The 24,557-nt window shown below is 38.7% G+C and overlaps 3 protein-coding genes across 3 annotated transcripts; 2 read left to right on the plus strand and 1 right to left on the minus strand.

Moving 5' to 3' along the window:
- Positions 1-125: 125 nt before the first annotated feature.
- cebpz (CCAAT enhancer binding protein zeta) lies at positions 126-9,106 on the plus strand. Its single transcript, XM_072686866.1, has 17 exons — positions 126-308; positions 808-2,321; positions 2,514-2,745; positions 3,096-3,252; positions 3,800-3,885; positions 3,994-4,047; positions 4,133-4,235; positions 4,759-4,827; positions 4,952-5,018; positions 5,389-5,489; positions 5,576-5,636; positions 6,581-6,762; positions 6,854-6,886; positions 7,001-7,081; positions 8,054-8,109; positions 8,237-8,318; positions 8,656-9,106. Exons 1-17 carry the CDS (start codon positions 153-155, stop codon positions 8,805-8,807), a joined length of 3,186 nt encoding a protein of 1,061 aa, XP_072542967.1. The 5' UTR covers positions 126-152; the 3' UTR covers positions 8,808-9,106.
- Positions 8,364-11,364, minus strand: LOC140561644 (protein CEBPZOS-like). The gene is made up of 5 exons (XM_072686877.1): positions 11,166-11,364; positions 10,959-11,018; positions 9,283-9,400; positions 9,144-9,188; positions 8,364-8,926 (listed from the first exon to the last, which is right to left on the minus strand). Exons 3-5 carry the CDS (start codon positions 9,398-9,400, stop codon positions 8,847-8,849), a joined length of 243 nt encoding a protein of 80 aa, XP_072542978.1. The 5' UTR covers positions 10,959-11,018; positions 11,166-11,364; the 3' UTR covers positions 8,364-8,846.
- Positions 11,365-19,140: 7,776 nt separating this feature from the next.
- Positions 19,141-22,258, plus strand: LOC140535204 (hepatocyte nuclear factor 3-beta-like). Its single transcript, XM_072656598.1, has 2 exons — positions 19,141-19,313; positions 21,042-22,258. Exons 1-2 carry the CDS (start codon positions 19,239-19,241, stop codon positions 22,188-22,190), a joined length of 1,224 nt encoding a protein of 407 aa, XP_072512699.1. The 5' UTR covers positions 19,141-19,238; the 3' UTR covers positions 22,191-22,258.
- The last annotated feature ends 2,299 nt before the right edge of the window (positions 22,259-24,557 follow it).

Genomic DNA, 24,557 nt, shown 5'->3' on the forward strand with positions numbered 1-24,557 from the left:
CAAAATATATAATGTAACATGATACAAATGTATGGTTAAATATAAAGTTACAACATAAGTATTAATAACCTGTAACAAAGAGACAAGGCAGCAGACTTTCATTTTTTCCCTACCTTCCAGGACCTGCGCCTTTCCAAACCCATGTTTCCAGCATGGCTGCGAAACGCAAACAGATGCCGAAAGCCGTGAGATTCGAGGAGGATGAAGAGGACACGTTTGAAAATGGCAACGATGAAGCAGAAGAGGAGAAAGAAGATGGGGACGACGAGTTTACTCTGGATGATGTCCTGCGGATGGGTGGCACCAAGGTGAAGATTTTTAGAGGAGAACACGACTGGCTAGCTAGGTCCATGCTAACAGCTAGGTCCATGCTAACAGATCATCTCCACACGTGGAGAGCTGAATGTAGGCATGGGATACTGTAGAAGCAGTTATAACTGCCACTATTTACACCATATTTATATCATTTATACTTTATATAAAATCTCTGATCCTGTGTTAACTTGAGCGATGATAAAGTTGGCTTCTTTTTAATGGATGTTTTCAGTAGATGTAGCCTAACCTGTGCACCATTAAAGATGAAACTGAAAATGCCACTTACATTTAAAATTGGACATCACATTAATGATGATAGTAATAATAGTTTCAAATACCTAAAAGCAAGACATCTGTAAGACACCACACACCTTTTATTTTATCATGAACAGATTAGGTTAGTAGTAGAAGTAATGCTATTTTTCTTTTTGAGAGATATATATTATCATATGTATTCATTTATTTCATTCATTGTTGTATCTGTTAATACAGGCAGATTATGTCATGCTTGCTGGTATCGACGACAATAACGAGCTACTAAATGGTGGAAAGAAAGGTGCTATTGATGATTTGGAGGACGGGGAACTAGAGACATTCATCACAAAGCTGGGCATCCGTGCCTATTTGGATAACCAGGTCATTAAGGGTGAAGACGACGAAAGCGACAATGAGGGTGAGCAAGAGGAGAAACCCGCAGAAGCTTTGGAGAAAAAGTTGAACAAGAAAAAAGAACCTGCCAAAACAGAGCCTGCCAAGACATCTGCAGCCAAGCAAGACTCTGAGCGCAAGAAGAAGGATAAAGAGGCTAAAAAAGCTGCAGCTGCAGGAAAGAAGGCCAGGCAGAAGGCCAGCCTTTTTGAGTTTTACCCCAGACAGTCACTCTTGATCAAACCTGGTGGGAAATGGTACGATATAGAATACACTTCAGAGAGCAGCTCTTCAGTTCAGGATGAATCTTTGGTTTCTCAGTACAAGGTTTTGGCTCAGAAACTCTTTGAGGCTGAAGCCGAACTTTACAAATCCAAGAAGAACTTTCAAAAAGGAGCCAACACGGCCTGGATGAAGAATGTCGTCTCAACTGGGACTCTCGCTGACAGGATGGCGGCTATGACTGTTTTGATCCAGGATGCTCCTGTGCACTGTCTGGAGCATATTGAGAGCTTGGTCACTTTGATCAAAAAGAAAGGCAGTCGCAGGGAAGGCCTGATGGCACTGGATACCCTCAGGGAGCTGCTGTTGTCTGACCTTTTGCCAGAAAACCGCAAGCTTCGTGCCTTTGCACAGCGGCCTTTCGATGAGCTGGAGGAGAGAGCCAGCGGAAACCGCGACGTCCGAGACCGGAGGCTGGTCTTTTGGTACTTCGAGCACCGGCTGAAGCTGCTGATGGCAGAGTTTGTGGTGGCTCTGAACACTCTGGCTCATGACTCTGTCCTGGCCAACAAAACCAAGGCGCTAACCACTGCTCATGAGCTTCTGTGTAACCAGCCCGAGCAGGAAAAAGCCCTGTTAGCTCACATAGTCAACAAGTTAGGAGATCCTGAGTACAAAGTGGCCTCCAAAGCATCATACCTGCTGGAGACACTTCTTCACAAACACCCCATCATGAAAGTGGTGGTGTGCACTGAAGTGGAGCACCTCATGTTCAGACCTAATATCAGCTCTAAAGCTCAGTACTATGCCGCCTGCTTCCTCAACCAGGTGTTGCTGAGCCATGAAGAATGCGACCTGGCCACTAAACTCATCACTATTTACTTCACCTTCTTCCGAGTCTGCGTTCAGAAGAAAAACGTGGATTCCAAGATGCTTAGTGCTTTGCTGACGGGAGTGAACCGGGCATATCCATATGCAAAGGTGGCTGACGAAAAAGTCCGGGAGCAGATGGACACTCTGTTTAAAGTGGTGCACTTAGTGAAGTTCAGCACCGCTGTGCAAGCTCTGATGCTGCTCTTTCAAGTCATGGACTCTCAGCAGACGGTGTCTGATCGCTACTATGTAGCTCTTTACAGGTAAGCACCAGCAGAATGACTCTAACAACAGTCTGAATTATAAAGAAGTTCTGACTGTACAGCAAGACTGGCTGAGCCATGTCGGAAGCTGTTTTTAAAACATAAACACACAGATGTTATTGCATGAATTTACTGATACTAATTACATGATTTTTAAATTAGTGCTAGAGACCAAGTATGTGTTTCTTACAGGAAGATGTTGGATCCAGGCCTGGCCGTATGCTCGAGACAGAGCATGTTCCTTAATCTACTGTATAAATCCCTGAAAGCAGACATAGTTCTGCGGCGGATCAAGGCCTTTGTAAAGAGGCTCTTGCAGGTCAGCTGTGAGCAAAACCCCACGTTCGCGTGCGGTGCACTCTTTCTGGTGTCGGAGGTCATGAAGAACAAACCTGGCCTCAAGCTTCTTCTTAAGGAAGAAGGGGTATGTTATGTTTTTGTCACCACATTTAATTGATCTAATTAGTAAATTGTTCATTCTGTTGCAAATTGTAGATATATAAAAAATGTTTATGATCGGACGATATTGTGATTAGTGGCTGGCTAACAGGATATTCCAATGACTGGCCTAAAGCATTAGTACATTTTTCAAGTTTTCACTGAAAATTTAAATCAATAAAATGAGTTTTCTGGTTCCTATTTGGTTCTATTTATGTGCATATGTAATGCAAAGAGAGCAAACCATTTTATTGGTTTAGACTTTCCAGTATTTCCAACATCAAGGCTGTCTTATGTAATACCAAGATGTTCATTTACAAATATACAATACTTTAGGATGCTGAAGAGGAAAAGTTTCAAGACCTTAAGGGTTTTGAGGAGGAAGATGATGAAGAGAGGTTTGTGGATGCAGATAAAGCTGAAGAGGGACAGAATGAAAAACCAGAGCAGCCCAAACCAACTGCATCGTGGGTTCATCACCAAAACCTGGAGGGTAAAGTGGAACAGTTCTAAAACATGGTTTTGTAATGCTGTTTGATTTAATTCAGTGTTTTGCTGTAGTTCGTAGTCAGGCATGTATCTGGCTTTGAGAATTCAGACTTATGTGTATGGAAATCTAGATAGTGTCTCTCTATTTCTAAAAACACCTGTTGCTGTTTCATTAGTTTTTGTTTGTTTGTTTTTAAAACAAACCCCAGTTTAGCCGTTTAGTATTTGAAGGCTGCACATGCAGAAATGCCAAGGACATAAAACATATTGATCCATGGTTTTAATTATGTTTGTGTTGCGCAACGGATAACGCCAATACCTGCCAGTGGTATATTTCTGGTCCGGGTGTCTATGCTGCACTGCATCAATTTAGGGTCCTTAGGCATAACTCCTAACACACACTGGTCCACATCTGTAATACGAGTAGCCTTATAAGTCGCTCTGGACAAGAGCGTCAGCTAAATGTCATAAAAGTACAATATGTGGATTTTCCTTTTTTTATTTATTTATTTATTTTTTTTTTTTAATGTAAGCACTATATTTCTGTACAGGTAAGAATATAAAGATATACGATCCCATTCACCGAAATCCTTTGTACTGTGGGGCAAACAACACTACACTCTGGGAGCTGCAGAAGGTACAGAACTTTTGTTTTATTTATATTTATTGTGATTTACTTTTTAACATTTTTGGATCAGACAGGCAGACATTCTTGTAGCTTACTGTGGTATTTTCTCTTTTGTAGCTCTCTTTGCATTTTCATCCCTCTGTGGCTCTTTTTGCAAAGACCATTTTGCAGGTGAGTGTTTATATGTGCACAGACCAGAAACTCTACCAACTCTATTCTCATTCTCACTCATTCACACTGATTTGCTTGCCATCAGGGAGAGTTCATCCAGTACACAGGAGACCCTCTGCAGGACTTCACACTCATCAGATTTTTGGATCGGTTTGTGTTCAGAAACCCTAAACAGATGAAGGGCAAAAGTGAGTCAAATATTTCTGTTTTAGGTATAGCTAATTAGTTTTACAAGGGAAGGTGGGTAGTGTCATTTTATCAAGCTTGTCTGTAGTGATTACCACATGTTCAAAAAAAAATCTATGCACAGAATGTGTGAAAGCTCATAAGGAGAAACCAAGTCCATTTGTAACATTTACTCAGAATATCCTTCATCTAACCATATATTGAGGTATGTGAATGCTGGGTGATTAGCGCAGGAATTTATTATTCAGTCATTAATACAAAATGAATTTATGTTTGACATTGTATGTTGTACATTTGAACATGCATGCCAGCTTGATCTAGGCAACAGGAAAAATATGTCCAACTAATCTCGTACCCTAGGCCTTACCATGTCCTTACCAAGCTGGTCAACCCCTGAACCTTAATGTCCGAACCACCATCTCCTAATATATGAATGAATACTGTTTTCCACATACTTCCTGGGCAGTAGGCTTCAGGTCGTCAACATCTGTGGAGTTTAGGTGGTTAAAATCTCTTTGTTTACAGAAAACACAGAGGCCACTGTGATGCAGCCAAAGAAAAATCAGTTCATGAATAATGTTCGGTCATTACCTGGTGAGTAAAGAAATGCAGAGGGAAATAAAGGTTAAGAAAAACATTAACATGTGCATGTATTTATTTATTTATTTATTTATTTATGTATTTATTTATTTATTGTTTGTTATTATTTTTTTAACAGTAAACTGCAAGGAGTATTTGGCCAAAGAGGAGAGTCAGATCCCTGTGGATGAGGTGTTCTTTTACAGGTGAGCTTGTTTAACTTGTTTAGCATTAGACTGACATAATCTTGTACCTTTCTAATATTGGTAAAGTTTGTAAAGTTGTTCAGTGGTAGATCACACTACGCGTTCAGTGATTGTAGGCTGATTTGATATTTCTAAAAGTGCATTTTTACATTTGAAAATGGGTGTAAAAAGAAAAGTGCATTTCTCAATGAGTGCATAGGACAGAACTCCCGGACAGCCGTCAGTTACAGCCTAATGTTTATTTGTTTAAACTGGGTGAGTTTAGTCCGCTATTTAACAGTCTGGGAAACAGCACAAGAAGCAACACAGCAACAGATCGGTTTGTCTAATATGAACATAAGAAACATGCTGTTCATCCTCCTCTGTTCAGGTTCTTTAAGAAGCATGAGGCAGAGAAGCTGCAGAAGCCTCAGAGAGGTGATGATGAAAGTGTGGAAGATGTGGACGACGATGAGTTTGACAGAATGCTTGGTAAGTACAGCAGGAGTGAAAAGCAGCATTGGAAAGCAGGATTTTCTCACTGTGGCCAGTAACATTAAAACTATGTGTGTTTTCAGACACCTTTGAAGGTGACAGCTACTTTACTGATTTTAAGGATGATGACCTAGACTTTGCTGGGTAAGTGACTTTTACTGTCTTTTAACTACTGAAGTAAATCCGGAAACGTCCAGAGATTTAGTTTTACTCTTTATTTTGAAGATATGGTGTGTAGTATCCATCACCTATGTGTTGCAATTGGCAGATTTTCAGCAAAAATACGCAGCTGACTTTTCTTAGAATCCACAGTGCACGAATAAAGCCAGCGTTGTACTTTGCTCCGTGTACTCAGTCTGCTCTGTCCCCTGGTGTCTTTTTAGAGTACAGACTTTAAACACCACTAACTGGATACTCCTCTTGAGAGTTCTCATTCAGCCTAGTACATTGAGCATCAGAACACCGCAGTGCTAACAAACACCCCTAATGGCAAATGAAAAAAACAGCAAATGGTGAAAGTAGTTCCTACAGTTCCACCTTTTCTCTTTGACTTTAATGGATAAAAACATTGCACCAAATGGTAGAAATGTTTTTGACACTTTATTTGGGCTCAGTTTTGCCAAAAGGCATCTTGGTGTTAAGATCATCTGGTTGATTGAGGGTAGTGTATACTTGACTGTTTAAGAATCAACAATTTTTAGATCACTTTTTTGGGGCAAAATGTTGTGATTAGTCTACACACATATTATTTTCTCGTCAGTAGCCGATGGGAAAGCCAAGTAAAAGAAAATGCACAATTTGTGATCTACACAACATTACTGATGGAAGCATATTAATCGTGACTCTTTTTATTGAATTTTCTCACAGGACATAACATTACATAAAGCTCTTGTCTAAGTAAAATCATAAAGCTCTTGTCTGAGTAAAATCAGACAGAAACTGTTCTTTTGGCAGCAATGTTTAAAAAGCATTCTGGCCCAGACTTGGATTTCTATAATGCCTAAAAGTGCTACATAAATAAATTTTAAATAAATTAATTGATGCTTTACTACTTGATAATTTGCATAAAGCTGATGCATCTCTTGCAGTAATGTGAAGAGCAAATCCAAGAAAGGCAAGAAAGGAGAAGACTCTGACCTGGACACTGATGATGACCTAGATGATGAGGAAGTCTCTCTGGGAAGTATGGATGATGATGATCCGTTAGGAGATGAGCTGGAGGAGGCGGGTGGCGAGTTTATGGACCCTGATGGAGAGGACGAGGAAGAAGGTGTGTGTGTGTGAGATCATCTCTCTCATTAAAAAAATGTGTATATATAATTTTCATAATTCAAAGTAATGTGTTCAATGTTTTGTTTCAGTACCAGAGCTGGAGGATGGAGATGACTTTGATGGTATGTCCAATTCTTTACAAAAAGTATATTTCTAGTAGTAGTAATTGTGGTCATTGATTAAATACATGTGCAGTTCATGAATCCACCATCTTGTTTGTCATGTAATTTGTTTAGATATGGATGATCCATCAGAAGTAAAACTGAAGAAGGGGAAGAGGAAATCATCAGAGCAGCTGGATTTCTCTGGGTCTTTTGGTGAGCTGAGAAATATTAGTACTTTCAGATTCTCTCCAAGGTGTATTGAAGTACACTATGTTTAGAAATTTCCAATGACATCATAGCAATAGCTTATTGCATGAGCACTCCAAAGGCAGTTTGCTTAATCTGCAATGAAATTGTGGCCATTATGAAGAGTGGTAACGTGAGTTGCCATCAAGACCAAACAACGTGGAGGTAAGAACCACACTAATCAACCATCTTAAATTACTACATTAAGCAGCACCGAAACGCACTTGCACATGAACACAAGTACCTCCGTCTGGCTGGTTTCACCTTTTGTTTTCATGTTCAAAGACTTGGTAACAGAAACATGGTGTTATGTCTCCCTCTAAATTGCACATATGCTCCGTATTTTTGACCTCTCCTGTGGAATTCATTAAGCTACTTTAAGTTGTGCCCATTGCTGAGACATATGTGCAAATGGACGCACATGCAACATCCAATACTAGTGTAGTTTTGAACTTTGTGAGGACTGTAGGTTGGTCATCTGCTAATTTTGCGGGATGTATGGGATTTATATCGCTCGTTGGTCATCTATGGAACCAGTGGAAATTTATGTGGACCTATAAGATACATATGAGTAGCCCAGGCTTAAAGTTAGGTTTCCAACATCATTTTGAAATTGGTGTATATTAACCCATTTATTTTGGGGACAACAAAAAGCTTGTTGAATAATTATAAAAACAAATACAAAAAATTATACTGCAGTTAACTATCTTTATTTGATTAAACATTCATTCCTAAACAGGATTTGGCTTTGTTAGTCATTCCCTTTGAAATTATGAAATTTATCTGCAACCAATTTTTTTCTACTATTGAAACAATAAATAAAACAATGATTAGTTAAGAAGCACTAAATGACACTGGGTGAATCTAATTAATCTGTGTAACAGTTCCTAAAATGCTTTTAACATGACCACTACACTTGTGTTTTTCTTTTGAATCCAGGAAAAAAGAAGAAAGGAAAGAAGCATGATGCAGCTATTTTTGCATCAGCTGAAGAGGTAAAAGTCTCCGCCTTATTATTCTACAGCTTTTGGGAGTCATTATACAGAATATACTGAGTATATATGAAGGATACCCCCCCTACCCCATGTGTTCATAATTAATGTGATGTCTCCTCTGCACTAGTTTGGGGAATTGCTGGATGAGAATGTGGACTCCAAGTTGGACAGCATCGGCATGAATGCGATGGCCAACAAAGACAAAGCCAGTGAGTATCGAACAGACAATTGCAGTATGCGAGAGAAAAACACAGTTCATGGGTTAAACACTCTATTTATTCAATTGACCAGATGCTAGCCAAGATCCTCCTCAAGGGTAAAGTCACGTACTGGTCAGTAATGCTGACAGACGTCCAGGTCTGGTCAGCATATAAATAATCAACCATTTATAATTAATTTTACAGCTGTACTTATTGATGAATTTGCTGATCATTTATTTTATCCATTTTTTAATTTTATTTCTTTTTAAATAAACAGTGCTTTGACATGATATAGGTAAGGCTCTACTGTAACTAAGCCTGCGCTTCCGTTTTTTCCCTCAAACAGGCATCAAGCAGCTGAAATGGGAATCCAAGCGTGATGACTGGATTCAAGGACGTGATGTAAAGACGCTCCGGAGAAAAAAGGCCATGTTCAAAAAAAGGAAATCATTTGGAAAGGCCGGAACAGGCAAAAGGACTGTTGGCAGAAAGAAATGAAGAGTCTGTCATCCCATGTGTGTGTGTATCCATGTGCATTTAATCCTTCTTGGACCATGCTTCCTGATCTGCTTCCCGGAGGCCATAAATTCCAGACCACTCGTTGGACTTGTAAAAAACTGAGAGAAGGAAGAAGTTATATACATCAGACAGTTCTCACATGTGTTTAGTTGCCAAATTGGTGGCAAATGTTTCTAATATGGAGTAAACTTACACATAAAGTGCATTTTACAAGATGTTATTTTACTGATTATTTGATGCTGCAACAAAATGCAAAGTATAAAGCAAAATGAATATTATTGATGCATAGAGTATCAGTCGTTCATTTCAGCATACCATCGAGAACTGGTGGAAAGTATTTGTTCATTGTGCCTCTGAAATCTGGGAGAAGGAAAAACAGTGAGGTATTTTTTTGTTTTACTTAATCGATACAAGAAGAAAACCATTCTTAAATGATTCTTGTAATGACTTTTACCTCGGCTGGAGTTCATCTTATGAAATATCCCGTATGCTGCAAACACACCAGCAACCTCCAGAATAATAATTCCTTTGAAGATTTTTTTGGCCAAGGGCTCCATGGTCTTGGGGGCCATCTGGAACAGAGACACACGCATTTACAAAACCACTTCACAGAGCTGCTGTGAAGACAGCTACCACTCAAGAACCTGTAGATTTCTTCCTTAAGCCCCATTCTCTAAACTTTGACAATAAATAGTAAGCAAAGTACCTAGCTCCCTCTCCGGGCACTGTAATAACTGCCCACTGCTCTGGATGTGTGTGTTCTCACCCCCATTTTTGAGCAAGTGTGTTTAGTGGCCGTAGGACTGACGTTCAATGGGAAAATGTGAAATGTTTCTAATTCTAATTAATGAGACCACATATTCAATACTTCATCATCACTTCTTAATTCTTACCACCTATTGGTGGCATGAGCCCGTTCATCCAGAAGAGCCGAGGAATGACAATCCTGAACTTTGGGCCTGTGAAATCTTGCTTTTATGAAATACCAAGTCAACCATAAAATTCATTTACATCCACCAGCCTTAAAGACACATTAAACTGCAGCCTGTGATATTAATAAGGAGAGGTTGAAAATGGCAAATGAATCCCAGTGCAACACCAGATCCATGTACCTCAAATTATAAATATAAATAAATAACCGCTTTGTTAACTATAGCTAGATGTAGAGCTAGTGGTCACCCAGTCATGTCTGAGTCTAAGTTTAGTAATCTAGCCTTTTTTATTGGGCAAAAATGGTGCCAGCTAAACGCTCATATCTAGCTGTGAGCTGTATAACGTAAAAAGGCACAGAGACCGTCATCACTACACTGCCTTCTGAGACAGCATGGGCAGCAAGGCATCAAGTCAGCTAGCTAGCTACCTCCATATTCACACACAGCCGGTGTTCAGACAGGTCTGGAGGCATGCTCCCATTGATAGTGTACATTAATGGGTCTAACTGCCAAGCTAAATAAACCAGTGGGTGGGATATAGCGATAGGGAACACTCGAGCAAATTAACAGTGAGCTCAGATTGTAAGAAGCACACGAGAAAAAAAAATATATATATATATTACCACCATGAAAAACGCTGGAAGACATTCAAAACTGTTCCTAGGTGGGATATATTGATGGGTAGCACATTTCGACAGAACACCGGATTTGAGCTGTGCTGTCTGTAGACTGTATTAGATACATAAACTCATAAAGAGGAGCGTCTAATGTGGTTCTGGGGATTAACAAAATCAGGATATTGGCCATTTATCGTTTCTGTGCTTTGTGACCAAAGAGCACAAGGCCGAGATAAAAACTCGAGATACCCGTAGTTCCTTAAACAGCCCCTGCAGACTGTAGCTGATGTAGCTACCACTTAGGGTGCAGGCGGAGGATATACAGCTCAGGAAACTTGCCCAGCACATCACTATATCTGCTTTTTGCAGAGACAGTCATGTTTAGTCTATGCTGAACCAGTCTTTTATCCAGTGACGTTACAGAGCACACCGCCCAACTTTGCTTTTCTGCCCCGGACTCACACCAGGCACTGGTTAAACTCTTCTAGATCTGACTTACATGTGTAAAATAAAAATGAATAAACTCGACATTGTGCACGTGGACTTCAGCAGGAACGCTGCTCTAACACAAGCACACTCACCTTCACGCTTTCTTCACCTCACCCGACATACAGGATTACGCACCCCCGCCTACGGAAACACTGCCGGGCCAAAATACATTGGAAACGAGCACTTAGATTTCTGGTTTTAGAAACGCGATAAAACTACTGCCACATGTAGCTAACAATCCCGCAGTGCACCCGAAAATATAGTGTACAAAGGATGTCCACTAAACAGACATGCAATACCGATAATCCATCACTCTGATTGCTTCTCTGAGGAAGACTGACGTCCAGACTGTTTACGTGACGCACTCCGCTGTCCCACAGCTGTGCCACACACACACACACACACACACACACACAGACAGACAGAGCGATGTGTCCAAAATCGTTCACTACCTATTGATCTGGGTTTTCACATGTAGTGTATAGTGAATAGGGCACAGTTTCAATGGTGATGGATTTACCATTAACACCCTTTAACTTTACATTTGTTTTATTTTTATTACTATTTTTATTTTTCATTCTCAGATACAGGGTATTTGCATTAAACAAATATTGAAAAAAGATACATGTTTTATGTATTTTATGTTTTTTGTACTTTTTAAAAATCATATTTATATACATAAGATACATATATATATATATATATATATATATATATATATATATATATATATATATATATGTATATATATATATATATATATATATATATATATATATATATGAATATGGTTTATCCAATGAGCTTTTAGTTTTAGCCAATTACCTTGATGAAGACGGCACTTTTAGTAACTCAGTAGGATGGCCAGCAGGTGTCGCTGCAGGAAAGGGATTTGTATTATCCTCATTTTTATAGCAACTGTACATACGGAGTAACTTGATAGTAATATGATTGTGAAGAAAACTACATTGTCTACATTGTTTGTTTGTTTTGCTTAGTTCAATTCTAACAGTCTTTTTTCGGTACATTTTGGATTAAATGGACAATTCCAGAATATGAAATCCAATTATGTAATTTGAAGGTGGGAAAACTACCATTGTCCTTTTTATAAATGAATTTTGGATCAAAACGTTGCCTGATCTTTCTCTTTTTGTATTTGTTTAAGTCGGTGGGATACTCAAAATGGTTTAACTAATTCTTAGAAACTTCAAGGTGACAAAGAATGGATGCTGTAGAACCATCACCATTTGGTTTTCATAAAGAGCCATGTTTCAGTGAAGTTTGTAAATGTCAAGAACCTATTTAACAGAGCTTAGTAACACAGATCAATCATTGATCAGCCTAGTGATTTATCAGTCTACTTTGATGAAAGCTCTACTAAAGCATGAGTAGACTGAATCACTGTGCTGATCAGTTATTTACCTCAGTGTTACTGAGCTCTACTAAAGCATGAGTAGACTGATAAATCACTGTGCTGATCAGTTATTTACCTCAGTGTTACTGAGCTCTACTAAAGCATGAGTAGACTGATAAATCACTGTGCTGATCAGTCATTTATCTCAGTGTTACTGAACTCTACTAAAGCATGAGTAGACTGATAAATCACTGTGCTGATCAGTTATTTATCTCAGTGTCACTGAGCTCTACTAAAGCATGAGTAGACTGATAAATCACTGTGCTGATCAGTTATTTATCTCAGTGTCACTGAACTCTACTAAAGCATGAGTAGACTGATAAATCACTGTGCTGATCAGTTATTTATCTCAGTGTCACTGAGCTCTACTAAAGCCTGAGTAGACTGATAAATCACTGTGCTGATCAGTCATTTATCTCAGTGTTACTGAACTCTACTAAAGCATGAGTAGACTGATAAATCACTGTGCTGATCAGTCATTTATCTCAGTGTTACTGAACTCTACTAAAGCATGAGTAGACTGATAAATCACTGTGCTGATCAGTTATTTACCTCAGTGTTACTGAGCTCTACTAAAGCCTGAATAGACTAATAAATCACTGTGCTGATCAGTTATGTATCTCAGTATTACTGAGCTCTGCCAAAACCTAAGTAGACTGATAAATCACTGTGCTGATTTGTTATTTATCTCAGTGTTACTGAGCTCTACTAAAGCATGAGTAGACTAATAAATCACTGTGCTGATCAGTTATTTATCTCAGTGTTACTGAGCTCTACTAAAGCATGAGTAGACTGATAAATCACTGTGCTGATCAGTTATTTATCTCAGTGTTACTGAACTCTACTAAAGCATGAGTAGACTGATAAATCACTGTGCTGATCAGTTATTTATCTCAGTGTTACTGAGCTCTACTAAAGCATGAGTAGACTGATAAATCACTGTGCTGATCAGTTATTTATCTCAGTGTCACTGAACTCTACTAAAGCATGAGTAGACTGATAAATCACTGTGCTGATCAGTTATTTGTCTCAGTGTTACAGAGCTCTACTGGAGCATGAGTAGACTGATAAATCACTGTGCTGATCAGTTATTTATCTCAGTGTTACTGAGCTCTACTAAAGCCTGAGTAGACTGATAAATCACTGTGCTGATCAGTTATTTATCTCAGTGTTACTGAGCTCTACTAAAGCATGAGTAGACTGATAAATCACTGTGCTGATCAGTTATTTACCTCAGTGTTACTGAACTCTACTAAAGCATGAGTAGACTGATAAATCACTGTGCTGATCAGTTATTTATCTCAGTGTCACTGAACTCTACTAAAGCATGAGTAGACTGATAAATCACTGTGCTGATTTACCAAAACTGGTAACTTTACAGGACAAGGAAACACACTTCCTAACTTTCAATGGACGTCAATATGAAAAGGGTTTTATATTAAGTCATTTTGGAGCATTTCTATTTATACAGTTATCAATAACTGACTGTCAAATTGAAAAAAGATCAGTTATTTATCTCAGTGTTACTGAACTCTACTAAAGCATGAGTAGACTGATAAATCACTGTGCTGATCAGTTATTTGTCTCAGTGTTACTGAGCTCTACTAAAGCATGAGTAGGCTGATAAATCACTGTGCTGATCAGTTATTTATCTCAGTGTTACTGAACTCTACTAAAGCATGAGTAGACTGATAAATCACTGTGCTGATCAGTTATTTATCTCAGTGTTACTGAGCTCTACTAAAGCTTGAGTAGACTGATAAATCAATGTGCTGATCAGTTATTTATCTCAGTGTTACTGAGCTCTACTAAAGCATGAGTAGACTGATAAATCACTGTGCTGATCAGTTATTTACCTCAGTGTTACTGAGCTCTACTGGAGCATGAGTAGACTGATAAATCACTGTGCTGATCAGTTATTTATCTCAGTGTTACTGAGCTCTACTAAAGCCTGAGTAGACTGATAAATCACTGTGCTGATCAGTTATTTATCTCAGTGTTACTGAACTCTACTAAAGCATGAGTAGACTGATAAATCACTGTGCTGATCAGTTATTTATCTCAGTGTTACTGAGCTCTACTAAAGCATGAGTAGACTGATAAATCACTGTGCTGATCAGTTATTTATCTCAGTGTTACTGAGCTCTACTAAAGCATGAGTAGACTGATAAATCACTGTGCTGATCAGTTATTTACCTCAGTGTTACTGAGCTCTACTAAAGCATGAGTAGACTGATAAATCACTGTGCTGATTTACCAAAACTGGTAACTTTACAGGACAAGGAAACACACTTACCTAACTTTCAATGGACGTCAATATGAAAAGGGTTTTATTTTAAGTCATTTTGGAGCATTTCTATTTATACAGTTATCAATAACTGACTGTCAAATTGAAAAAAGACAAGATAAATAGACCCCTTGAAAGTGTATTACACTGGGTCCCACTACCATTCTGCCAAAATAGTAATTTAGTACATTTTTAAGGCCCTGTCAGACCCTAAAACACGTACAGCGTCCCTCTTCAGCCATCACTAGTTTTTTAAAATGTTCTGAACATCCCTCTCTCTCCTCTCCCTCTCTCTCTCTCTCTCTCTCTCTCTCTCTCTCTCTCTCTGTGCATGTGTGTGTGTAAAGGGAAGGGGGATTCAAAGCAGTAAAAGAAAGTTTAGTGCTGGCTCTCCCCCACCAGGCCACTGTTTCTTCGTATTGTGTTTTCTCCACGGGAGGCAGTGTAGGTGTGTTTGTGTGTAGCTGCAGGAGGCTGATGGGGTCCTAATCTGAAGGGTGGCCAGACTGTGGCCTCTTCAGTGGCTGGCCTGTTCGCTGTCAGACCTTGTAAAGGCCAGATTTATAAGGATCTTGTAGGGGTGTGCTTGAATAAACAAACACAGACTGGGCAGTGGTGACATGATCCTCTGGCTTTGCTGACTCAGATCAGGACCTCACACTGTTTCCCTATAAGCTGTGAGAAGTCCATAAGAATAGGGATCGACTGACTGGAATACACATTGAAAAGTCTGTCCACATTTCACATGACAATCGTATTTTAAAGCAATAATTTGGAATTCGTAGTTTTTTTTTCCTACACTATATATTTAAAAACTATATATAAAAAGCATTTTTTAAATAATTATGAAAAAAGTGATATATTCAAGTGTAACTGTAATCTGCTGTTCAACGTGGACATTTTTTTTGTTGTTTGTTGTGTATTGTGATCTGCATTTGTGGGTTTGATTAGATGTTCATCATTGTTGCTGTTTTTTTTCTTTTTTCTATAGGCATATTTGGATGCCAGCAGAAAGTACTTATGAAGCAACAATACAGTCCAGGACAGGTGCTTGCGAGGGTTCACGCAGCATCAAGCTTATCCCTTTGAAAACAAATAGTGGTAATAGTGCTATTGACTCCAGGTCCTATACTACCATCATTATCCCCTGCTCTAGATTTTTTTTCGATTTCTAGGTTACTCACGCTATACTAGTTATAAAATATTCCTGGCAGTGCTACTGTTCCCAGCCCTGCTGTCTGCAGTCTCTCGTGTGTACTTTCCCACTCGCCCTGCCTGGCACATTCCGGATAATGCCGGACAACTGCAGCAAACCGGATTGAATGGCACTAAAAGGGAATTCCACATATTGTTCAAAATGTAGTGAACAATTCAATAGTTGTGATTAATTCAGTTTAATTTGGTGTAAAATGATTCATTGTAGAGAAAATGAATTTATTGGTGGTGATAGGAACCAGAGGTCACCATGACCACAACACAACTATTGTGATTCACTATCTTAGTACTTGAGTTTTGCATGTAATGCTTATTGAGGTAAAATAGGTCTAAATAATAAGTCTGAGCAAATGTGGATTCTTTGGGGACTTTTTCCCCCAAAACACTGTATGTGCCCCTCCGCCATGGGTTTTAGGAAACTTCCCTTTTTCCATAGCACTGCTCCAAAGAATCCTTATGGGAACCTGATTTTAAGACTGTGTTGTTTATATGTGTCCCATTGTTAAAGCTGTAGGTGTTAATAGTTTTTTTTTTTTTTTGAAAATCTATATTTTAAACCAATATGTTTCCAACTTGTGTCAACTGCTGGTTATGGAAAATCACTTATTGTGTTTGTGTGTATTATTTTACCATTATTTTAGACAATAAAGGATATGGCAGGATGCTGCTCTGTTTTGAAATGATGTTTGGGAATATAAAATGGTTGGAATGTTCTAGTGTAATGAGTAAATACATTGGCATGAAAAAATGCTCAATTGAGCTGAAGGGATCTTTCCTATTTTCTCGGGTTGGCTTTATCAGCTATTAGCTGTGGCCAGCTTTGGTCAGGCATATTAGATGAACCCAATATCAAACTGCATGTTTCCTTTATTAGAATAAGAACGTTCTGTTAACACAGTGTTTTATAGTATATAATTATAGATTAACTAAACAGTATGACCATAGAGACTAAGCAGTAAACATGTAAACACTGGACAATATGGAATAATAAAAACAACACCCATCTTAGTCCTCAGCAGCAAGATCATTTGTATATGGTTGCACTCAGAACAAAAAATCCAAAAAGGTCAATGTGATTTATTGTAACAGTAAACATTTCTACTGTTTGTCAAGAAAATGAAACATGGTGTAATAGGCAGATGTATTTTTGAAATGAAATAAATAAAGAAATACACATAGATATATATTTAAATGATACTCAAAAGGAATGTAACTGATTGAGGACAACAAACATTACATTACTGACATAGCAAAACCCTGATATGATCAACATTAACCTTTTCAGGACATGTTCATGCATTTTAAAGCGCTGCTGGCAAAAACTATAAGCACACAATGTTTTGACATGACAGAGATGATGAGTTTCAGTACGTCTTGTTTTGCTGCAAGATAAGAGTGTGTTTTGTGTTTGAGTTGACCCTTTAGCTTTGTTTCGAAACCGCTGAACCTCAGTGTTCAAATCACTGCTCCCTATGCCCTCGACAAAAAAGGACATGTCAACAAATTTCCAAATACAATCAATTGGACTTTGAACCTGAAGCTAAAAATGTTTCCACTTGAGTTAAAATACAATAACAGTGATTAAGACTGAGCACCATATAAAATTCACATATTGGTTGACATTTTTCAACATGGTTTCATTTAGCATTAAACAGTCCACATTTAATGTATGTAAATGCATGATGAGACCACACTTGTTGACAAAAAAATGCCAATCCACATTCCTCAGACTGAAGGCTTTAACAGGATGGGACAATGCTGAGTGAAAGATCCTACTGCAGCTTAATGTCTTCCTGTCATCCAAATCCTTATGAGAAATAGTTTTGGCACAAATCTAATAAATCCCTGTTCTTTTGATTAGTGCATGTGTACTCTGCAATGGTAAAGTGTGTACAGCTCTGAATAAAATGGACTTTTCATTCTCATCATATTCCCTCATTTTGGTATACATCATAATCTGAGTCTGCACTGGAGTCACTTATTTCTGAAGGTTAATTGAATGAAAACTATTAAGTGACCATTTTCAGACAGTCCAAATCCAGTCCTAAAATAGCACATATAGTTTACACATAAAATGGTCAAAAAACACATGCCTGTGGGGCAATAGTGGCTCAGCTCTGGGCTATTGATGACAGGGTTGTCAGTTGGGCTTGGCAAGCTGCCACTGTTGGGCCCTTGAGCACCTTTAGCTTTTATATTCACATGTTTATATGTTTTAATTTCAACATACCTAACCCAGATAATTAGAGACTGCATATGCTAATTATCTGATTTCGATGTGTTAGGAATTGCAACACAACAAAGCATCAGTAAGAACCACAAGGACTAAATTTAAAATTCCTACATTAATGTTGGGCCCTGTATGTTAGAAATGTATTCAGACCAGATCCAGTCTTTTCCAACTCCAAACACACCAGGGCCTGGCAATGGGGAGCTATAAAAAGGGCTTTTTTGCATCTGAAACACCTGATCCAAGCAGTCAACAACACTGAATATCTGTGCTAGGAGCTGGGATAGACTGGTTGAATGAGATTCTACAGTCCCTAGATGGACTGGATGGGTTTAAAGAATATGTGTACACATTTCTATACTATTTCAACTCCAAACACACCCGAGCCAGGTACGAAGGTTCGTAGGTAGAAGGTTGAGAATTGCTAATGGAGTCCAGTTCTCAGTCCATGTTTTTTTTTTTTTGAGGAAAATAAAACATGCTACCCAAACTCTGGCACAGCTGCTCCAAATGACAAAGAAAAGTAAGGTTCAGACATTCTGGCAGATGGGATAGAACAAAATTATGGACTGGCAGATGAACCCTCCAAAGACTGGATTATTTTACAGTCGGTTTGGGATGGAAATATAAAATGTGGACTGGCTTAGCATCCCACAGGAGGGGACTGTGAAACATTTTAGTAGCTTATAAGTAAGTGCTACAGGTGATTTAGGAGCGAGGAAAATGTGGACTTCACTGTATTATAACACAACGGATCTGTTAAATTTAAAACTGGAATGCAGACTCTATTCAAGAGCACTTGATTATCTGGTTTAGGTGTGAACCTGAAGCCGTAAAAGAAAATATGGAAATATGAACGTGCGGAATGACTGTAGGTCCTCTTGATTACGTGACTCAGGTGTGAGCCTGGAACTGGGGAAAAAGCAAAAACATGAACTGACCGGGGTTCCCCCAGGACTGGATTGGGAAAGCCTGCAGCAGCCCTTAGTGCTGTTATCACCTCTTCTGCAGAAGCAGCAGCAGTATTAACCCACGTCACTCTGAGCCTGTTCCTCGTCAGCAGAGGCGCAGCGCAGTTTCAACTCCCACATGAGCTGCTGCTGCTGCTCACTCAGCAAGCATAGCCAAGACTGCTGCCCACAGATCCCCCCCACAACCTGAGGGGGTCTTTACAGTCTGTCTTCACCCTCTTAGTCTATCCAGTGTCCCGCTGTGGCCTGTGAAACATGCTGGGTGCTGTGAAAATGGAAGGACACGAGACCGGACACCCAGACTGGAGCGCCTATTACGCAGAGCCAGAGGTGGGTACTTTTTATGTATTTATTTCCCTCCTGTCTACAGTTCAATATTGGCCTTGAGATAATATTAACTTTGCGATCAAATATTGACTTGAGGCGCCTCCAGACCCCCTCCGAGCAAACTGGCGAGGACCCACTATAAGAGGACTACAGACATTTCTGCATACTGACTGCTATTAGAAGATGTGTTTATTCATTTTACAGAAAGAACAAAAGTAAAAACCAAGTGTTATGAGTGTTAAGTTATGTATCCGTTTAAAGTGTCTAAGCATCCGTTTTTATAACGCAAATTGAAAACACGCATTAAATATTAAGTGTTTTAAATGAAGTTCGTACTCGCAGCTTTTAGCGACTTTGTTATTTAATAACACGAATAAGCATTTTAATAAATTGATTAAATGATAAAACGGTTTAAAAACGGAATGAACGCTAGGAGCTCTCAATCACATTTTAAGTGCATTGAACAGTAACTGTTACTGTAAATCCTCACAAGAGCGAAGTACATCAACACAATCATTGTCGTTCCGATTATTTAGTTGCAATAATTTGAGTGATATATTTGATCCATTTAGATAAATACCAACAACGTTTGCCATTTGATCCGTTAAACAATTTTAAACTCTTGAGCTCGTGTTGCCTTAATTTAATACATATTTTTATTGGTTTTTACTTTTCAAAGTGAACTCGAAAATATGAAATCCTTAAATATTATTATTTATTATCTTTATTATATTTAGTTTATATTTCATACTGTATTTCATATTGTTTATACTTCACACTTCCATTCGTGTTTGCCCTTTATGTCCTTCATGTCACTGTGTGGTCATTTTTGGAGACTATTGATTGTTTAAAAATCAATGTGCTGCTGAGTTTGCTTAAACAAGTTAAAGAAATGAACGAAAAAAACATATTTGAATGAAGCAGAACTCATTTATATTTAGCAATTTGAGTAGATTTCAGTTTGATGGGATTCCATGGGATCATCCTAATGCAACGCATTTTCATTTCTTTATTGTAAAAGATCTAAAACAGATGCCAATTAGTAAGTCTTTGAATTGTTTTACAGGGAAATCGAATAAAATAGTCATTCAGCTACTGCATGCTTTAAATCATCTAACGCGCTGTGACAGTAAAACTAGCAAAATAAAGCACCGATTGAAAGTGAGACTTGTCGTCACGTGTTAAAAACACCTATTGTATTATTTCTATCTCAAACACAAAGAGTGAAAAAAGTGAAATTAAAGATAAGACGAAGGGTAATCTGTGAATTACACCTTTGATTAAATATAACCCATAACAGTTGCCAGAACCAGAACCAGAAATTCACATTTCCCGGTGGATATTTTATATGTGCACTCTCGTCAAAGTCTGTCTGTGCATAACTGGTAGAGAGATGTGAAGAACCCGATAATCATACAAAGAAGCATTTGATAATCCAAAAGGGTTCTTTGGGTTGTCATGGTTCTATAAGGAACTGTTGCCTTCACTAAAGAAAACCCTTTTTTTTTCTAATTATTGTTCAAATATTTTTTGAACAATAATGCAGAATATGCTGAATTTAGTAATCAAGGGTCATTGGACAGAAATAAATACTGGCCCCCAAAATATAATTTTGTTTAGAAGTTTAGAATAATTCATGTACAGCAACATATAAAGGTGTCACCTTGGTTCCAAAAAAGCTTAAGACGTTGTGGTTGAGAGTGTGCATTAACCATCACTTTCTCTTTTCAGTGCTACACCACCGTGGGAACTATGAGTAGCGGACTGGGGATGACCTCAATGGGTTCCTACATGGGCGTTCAGGGCCTGAGCTGTGCTGCTAGCTCAATGAACTCTGTGCCTTACATGAACACTGGAGTGAGCCACCCAGTTTCAGGTGGTTCTCCAGGCACCATGGGTGCCAGTCTGAATCCCAGCATGAGCCCCATTAGTGGCGGGTCACCAACGCCAATGAACTCCCTGGCCTCCTACTCCAGCATGAACGTGGTCAGTCCTGTTTATGGCCAGGCCAACAGACCGAGGGACCCCAAAGCCTACCGAAGAAGCTACACACATGCTAAACCTCCATATTCCTACATATCTCTGATCACCATGGCCATCCAGCAGTCTTCATCAAAAATGCTGACGCTAAGCGAGATCTATCAATGGATCATGGATCTATTCCCATTTTATAGGCAGAACCAACAGCGCTGGCAGAACTCCATCCGCCACTCGCTGTCCTTCAACGACTGCTTCCTCAAAGTGCCTAGATCACCAGACAAACCAGGCAAAGGTTCTTTCTGGACACTACATCCAGATTCAGGTAACATGTTCGAAAACGGCTGTTACCTGAGGAGGCAAAAGCGATTCAAGTGTGAAAAGCAATTGGAAAAGGAGTCCAGCAGGAAAGAAAGCGAGGGTCAATCTTCTAAAGATTCCCCTCAACCCAGCACACCCACCAAGGACCATAAAAGGTCAGAGGCCAAAGCCAGGCCGGCTTTGAGCCCAGAACAACCAGAATCACCCGTTCCTCTATCACAGCAGCACCATCATCACCAACATCACGTTTCTCACCCTCAGCATCTTCATCCTCACCCTCATCCTCTGTCTCAGCACCACCCACTTCACCATCATGACGCACCGCTCAAACCTGAGCATCATTACTCTTTCAACCACCCCTTCTCCATCACCAACCTAATGTCTTCAGAGCAGCAGCATCACAGAATGGAGCTGAAAAGCTATGAGCAGGTCATGCAGCACTCCAGCTATGGATCGCAACTGTCCAGTTCGCTCTCACTGGGCAGCATGTCAGCCAAAAGCAGTTTGGAGCCCCATAATCTTCCCTCAGAACCTTCTTACTACCAAGGTGTGTATTCCAGGCCCATCATGAACTCCTCTTAGCTTTTCTCATAGACTCTGCTGGACGGATGTTCTTGCTGCAGTGTGCTGTACATTTTGTAAAACTTCCAGTTCCTGTGTTTTAGATATCAACATGTCTAGTGCTCTTCAGCCTCTTTCCAAGAGTGGAAAACTGGACTGAAAAGACTCTAGTTGTTTATTTTATGTTTTGGTAAAACTGTAATTTATGGCATTTTAATTGTGAATATGAATGTAGTTGAGAAGTCATTATTAAATTCACCACTGAAGTGCTTTTTAAATGTGTGCATTGTTTTTGTCTTCTTTTATTGTCATATTGTAAATGGTGGTGGTCAAATATTTAAGCTGAAGTTAAGCTAGATAAAGATATGATTTTAAATATCTAAGAATTGTATAAATATCTGCATAAAACATAATTCGAAAGAGATTTCACTGACAAATATAATGTAGAGTGAGATAATATTTGTTATTGTAATTGTCTATGATTATTATTATTATTATTATTATTATTATTATTATTATTATTGTGACATAACAATAACAACAATATAGATAATAATATTAAATATTTTGTGCGGTGTGTTAAAAAGTAGGGCAGTGCTCTGGGGTTGTGTATTAAATTAAAATAAAACGCGCGTGAATCATTGACGTCACTTATTTTCATTTCATTCAAATTTAATTAGTATTGTCTAACCTTGTATGTGTGCGCGTGATCATATGTGTGGTGTGTGGTCGCTTTGCTAATAGGAGAGTAAAGGGGCTGTATTACAGGATCGGGAAACAATGCGCTATCATTTTTCGCCATATTCGTTTCTAACGTTAACGAGAACGCATTTGCACAAAAGTAAAATAATAACAACGAGAACAACAACAGCACTAATCATTGACGACGATGATGACAAGTGTTATTATGATTATTTTAATATGTTCGTAGACCTGGAATATATAATAATTCGTTTTCATTATCAAATAGTCTAACTACAACACAGAACATTGTTTTCTTACTCATCATCATTATCATCATTTCGTCCTCTTCTTTTTCTTTTTATTATTGTTGTTATAATAATAATAATAATAATAATAATAATTATTATTATTATTATTATTATTATTATCAATTATTTTCTGGGAAGCATTTTTGCAGGGAGAATATGTGAGGTGATTACATGTCTCTGGTTTCTGGTTCATGTTTGTGTTTTTAAATACAGCTGCAGTCAGACCCCTGCAGTAAAATGTAGTAACAGGAACACCTGACACTGTAGATGTGCTGTAGGACATCCTTTTTTGAGCGTTATGAGCTTGTTGTTATTGTGAGATTGATCATTAAATTCTTCTTCTCAAAATCTACAAGAACACAAACTGCATGATCTACATACACAGGAAAGAAGAGCAGCTTTTATTCAGCAGATTGAAAGTTGATCGGGTCACAGTGATCCATCATTAAACCCTGAATCTATGAATCCATTTATGGCAGGATTTCCATTCCATTCCAACTCCTCCCTGTTTACTTCAGTTCAGCTCAATCTGCCCTGATTTTATTCCATTAAGTTTTATTTAGTTCAGTTTCATGAGTCCTGAGCTCTGAGTCCTGATCTCTGAGTCCTGTGCTCTGCGTCCTAATCTCTGAATCCTGAGTCCTGAGTCCTGTGCTCTGAGTCCTGCACTTTTGAGTCGTAAATATTGAGTTTCTGGATGGAGGTGACATAGTGCCGGCTCTGTCTTTTTGACACTGCAGTGAGACATTTTTGTTGCTGAGGTGGTCTTTCATAGCTAGTCACTTTGCCTGTGGACAGCCGTCTCACACTGTGTCAACAGTCGCCACTGTGTGTGTGTGAATGGCCTGAATACTGAACTAAAGCTGACCTTTCAGCTCTATTTCACATGAAGAGAGAGAGAAGAGCCTTTTACTGCAACGAGACACACACACACATTGGACAAACAGGGAACTCTGCCATCCATCAGTAAGTTTAGCTGATGCCAGGTAGTGTGTGAAGAGTGGCACGGGTGAATGTTTTGGGAAGTACCAGAAAGAAAGCAGTAGAAAGACTGTAATATTCCATAAATAAACAATGAAACCACTACCAATAATATAAATCAGCCGTAACATGCACGGCAGGTATAGTAAACGTTATGTGTCAGAAGCACCTTTTGATACCTTAATGAACCTACATATGTTCAATAAGTGCAGATATGCTCTATAAGAGTCTAAACAAATGAAAGAGTGTTCTTAGAACCATACATCAAAGTCAAGAACCACATATAACATCTTTAACTGGTCACCTATTGGTACCCTTAACCCTCATTTTTTTCTTCTTGCTTTAGGTAAGCATTTGTGCATTAGGTTGTGAGCACTTGTTCAACATGTTGACCTGTTGAGATGATTTAACTTAA

This window comes from Salminus brasiliensis, chromosome 1 (genome assembly GCF_030463535.1).
Source record: "Salminus brasiliensis chromosome 1, fSalBra1.hap2, whole genome shotgun sequence".
NCBI lineage: Eukaryota > Metazoa > Chordata > Actinopteri > Characiformes > Bryconidae > Salminus > Salminus brasiliensis.

Coding starts and splice junctions, on each gene's coding strand:
- LOC140561644 (XM_072686877.1), bottom strand. CDS start 9,400: ATGGCCCCCAAGACCATGGAGCCCTTGGCCAAAAAAATCTTCAAAGGA. Junction 9,189..9,282: donor TAAGATGAACTCCAGCCGAG/GTAAAAGTCATT, acceptor TCCTTCTCCCAG/ATTTCAGAGGCACAATGAAC. Junction 8,927..9,143: donor CTTTCCACCAGTTCTCGATG/GTATGCTGAAAT, acceptor TCCTTCTCTCAG/TTTTTTACAAGTCCAACGAG.
- cebpz (XM_072686866.1), top strand. CDS start 153: ATGGCTGCGAAACGCAAACAGATGCCGAAAGCCGTGAGATTCGAGGAG. Junction 2,322..2,513: donor TACTATGTAGCTCTTTACAG/GTAAGCACCAGC, acceptor TGTTTCTTACAG/GAAGATGTTGGATCCAGGCC. Junction 5,019..5,388: donor GATGAGGTGTTCTTTTACAG/GTGAGCTTGTTT, acceptor TCCTCTGTTCAG/GTTCTTTAAGAAGCATGAGG.
- LOC140535204 (XM_072656598.1), top strand. CDS start 19,239: ATGCTGGGTGCTGTGAAAATGGAAGGACACGAGACCGGACACCCAGAC. Junction 19,314..21,041: donor CCTATTACGCAGAGCCAGAG/GTGGGTACTTTT, acceptor TTCTCTTTTCAG/TGCTACACCACCGTGGGAAC.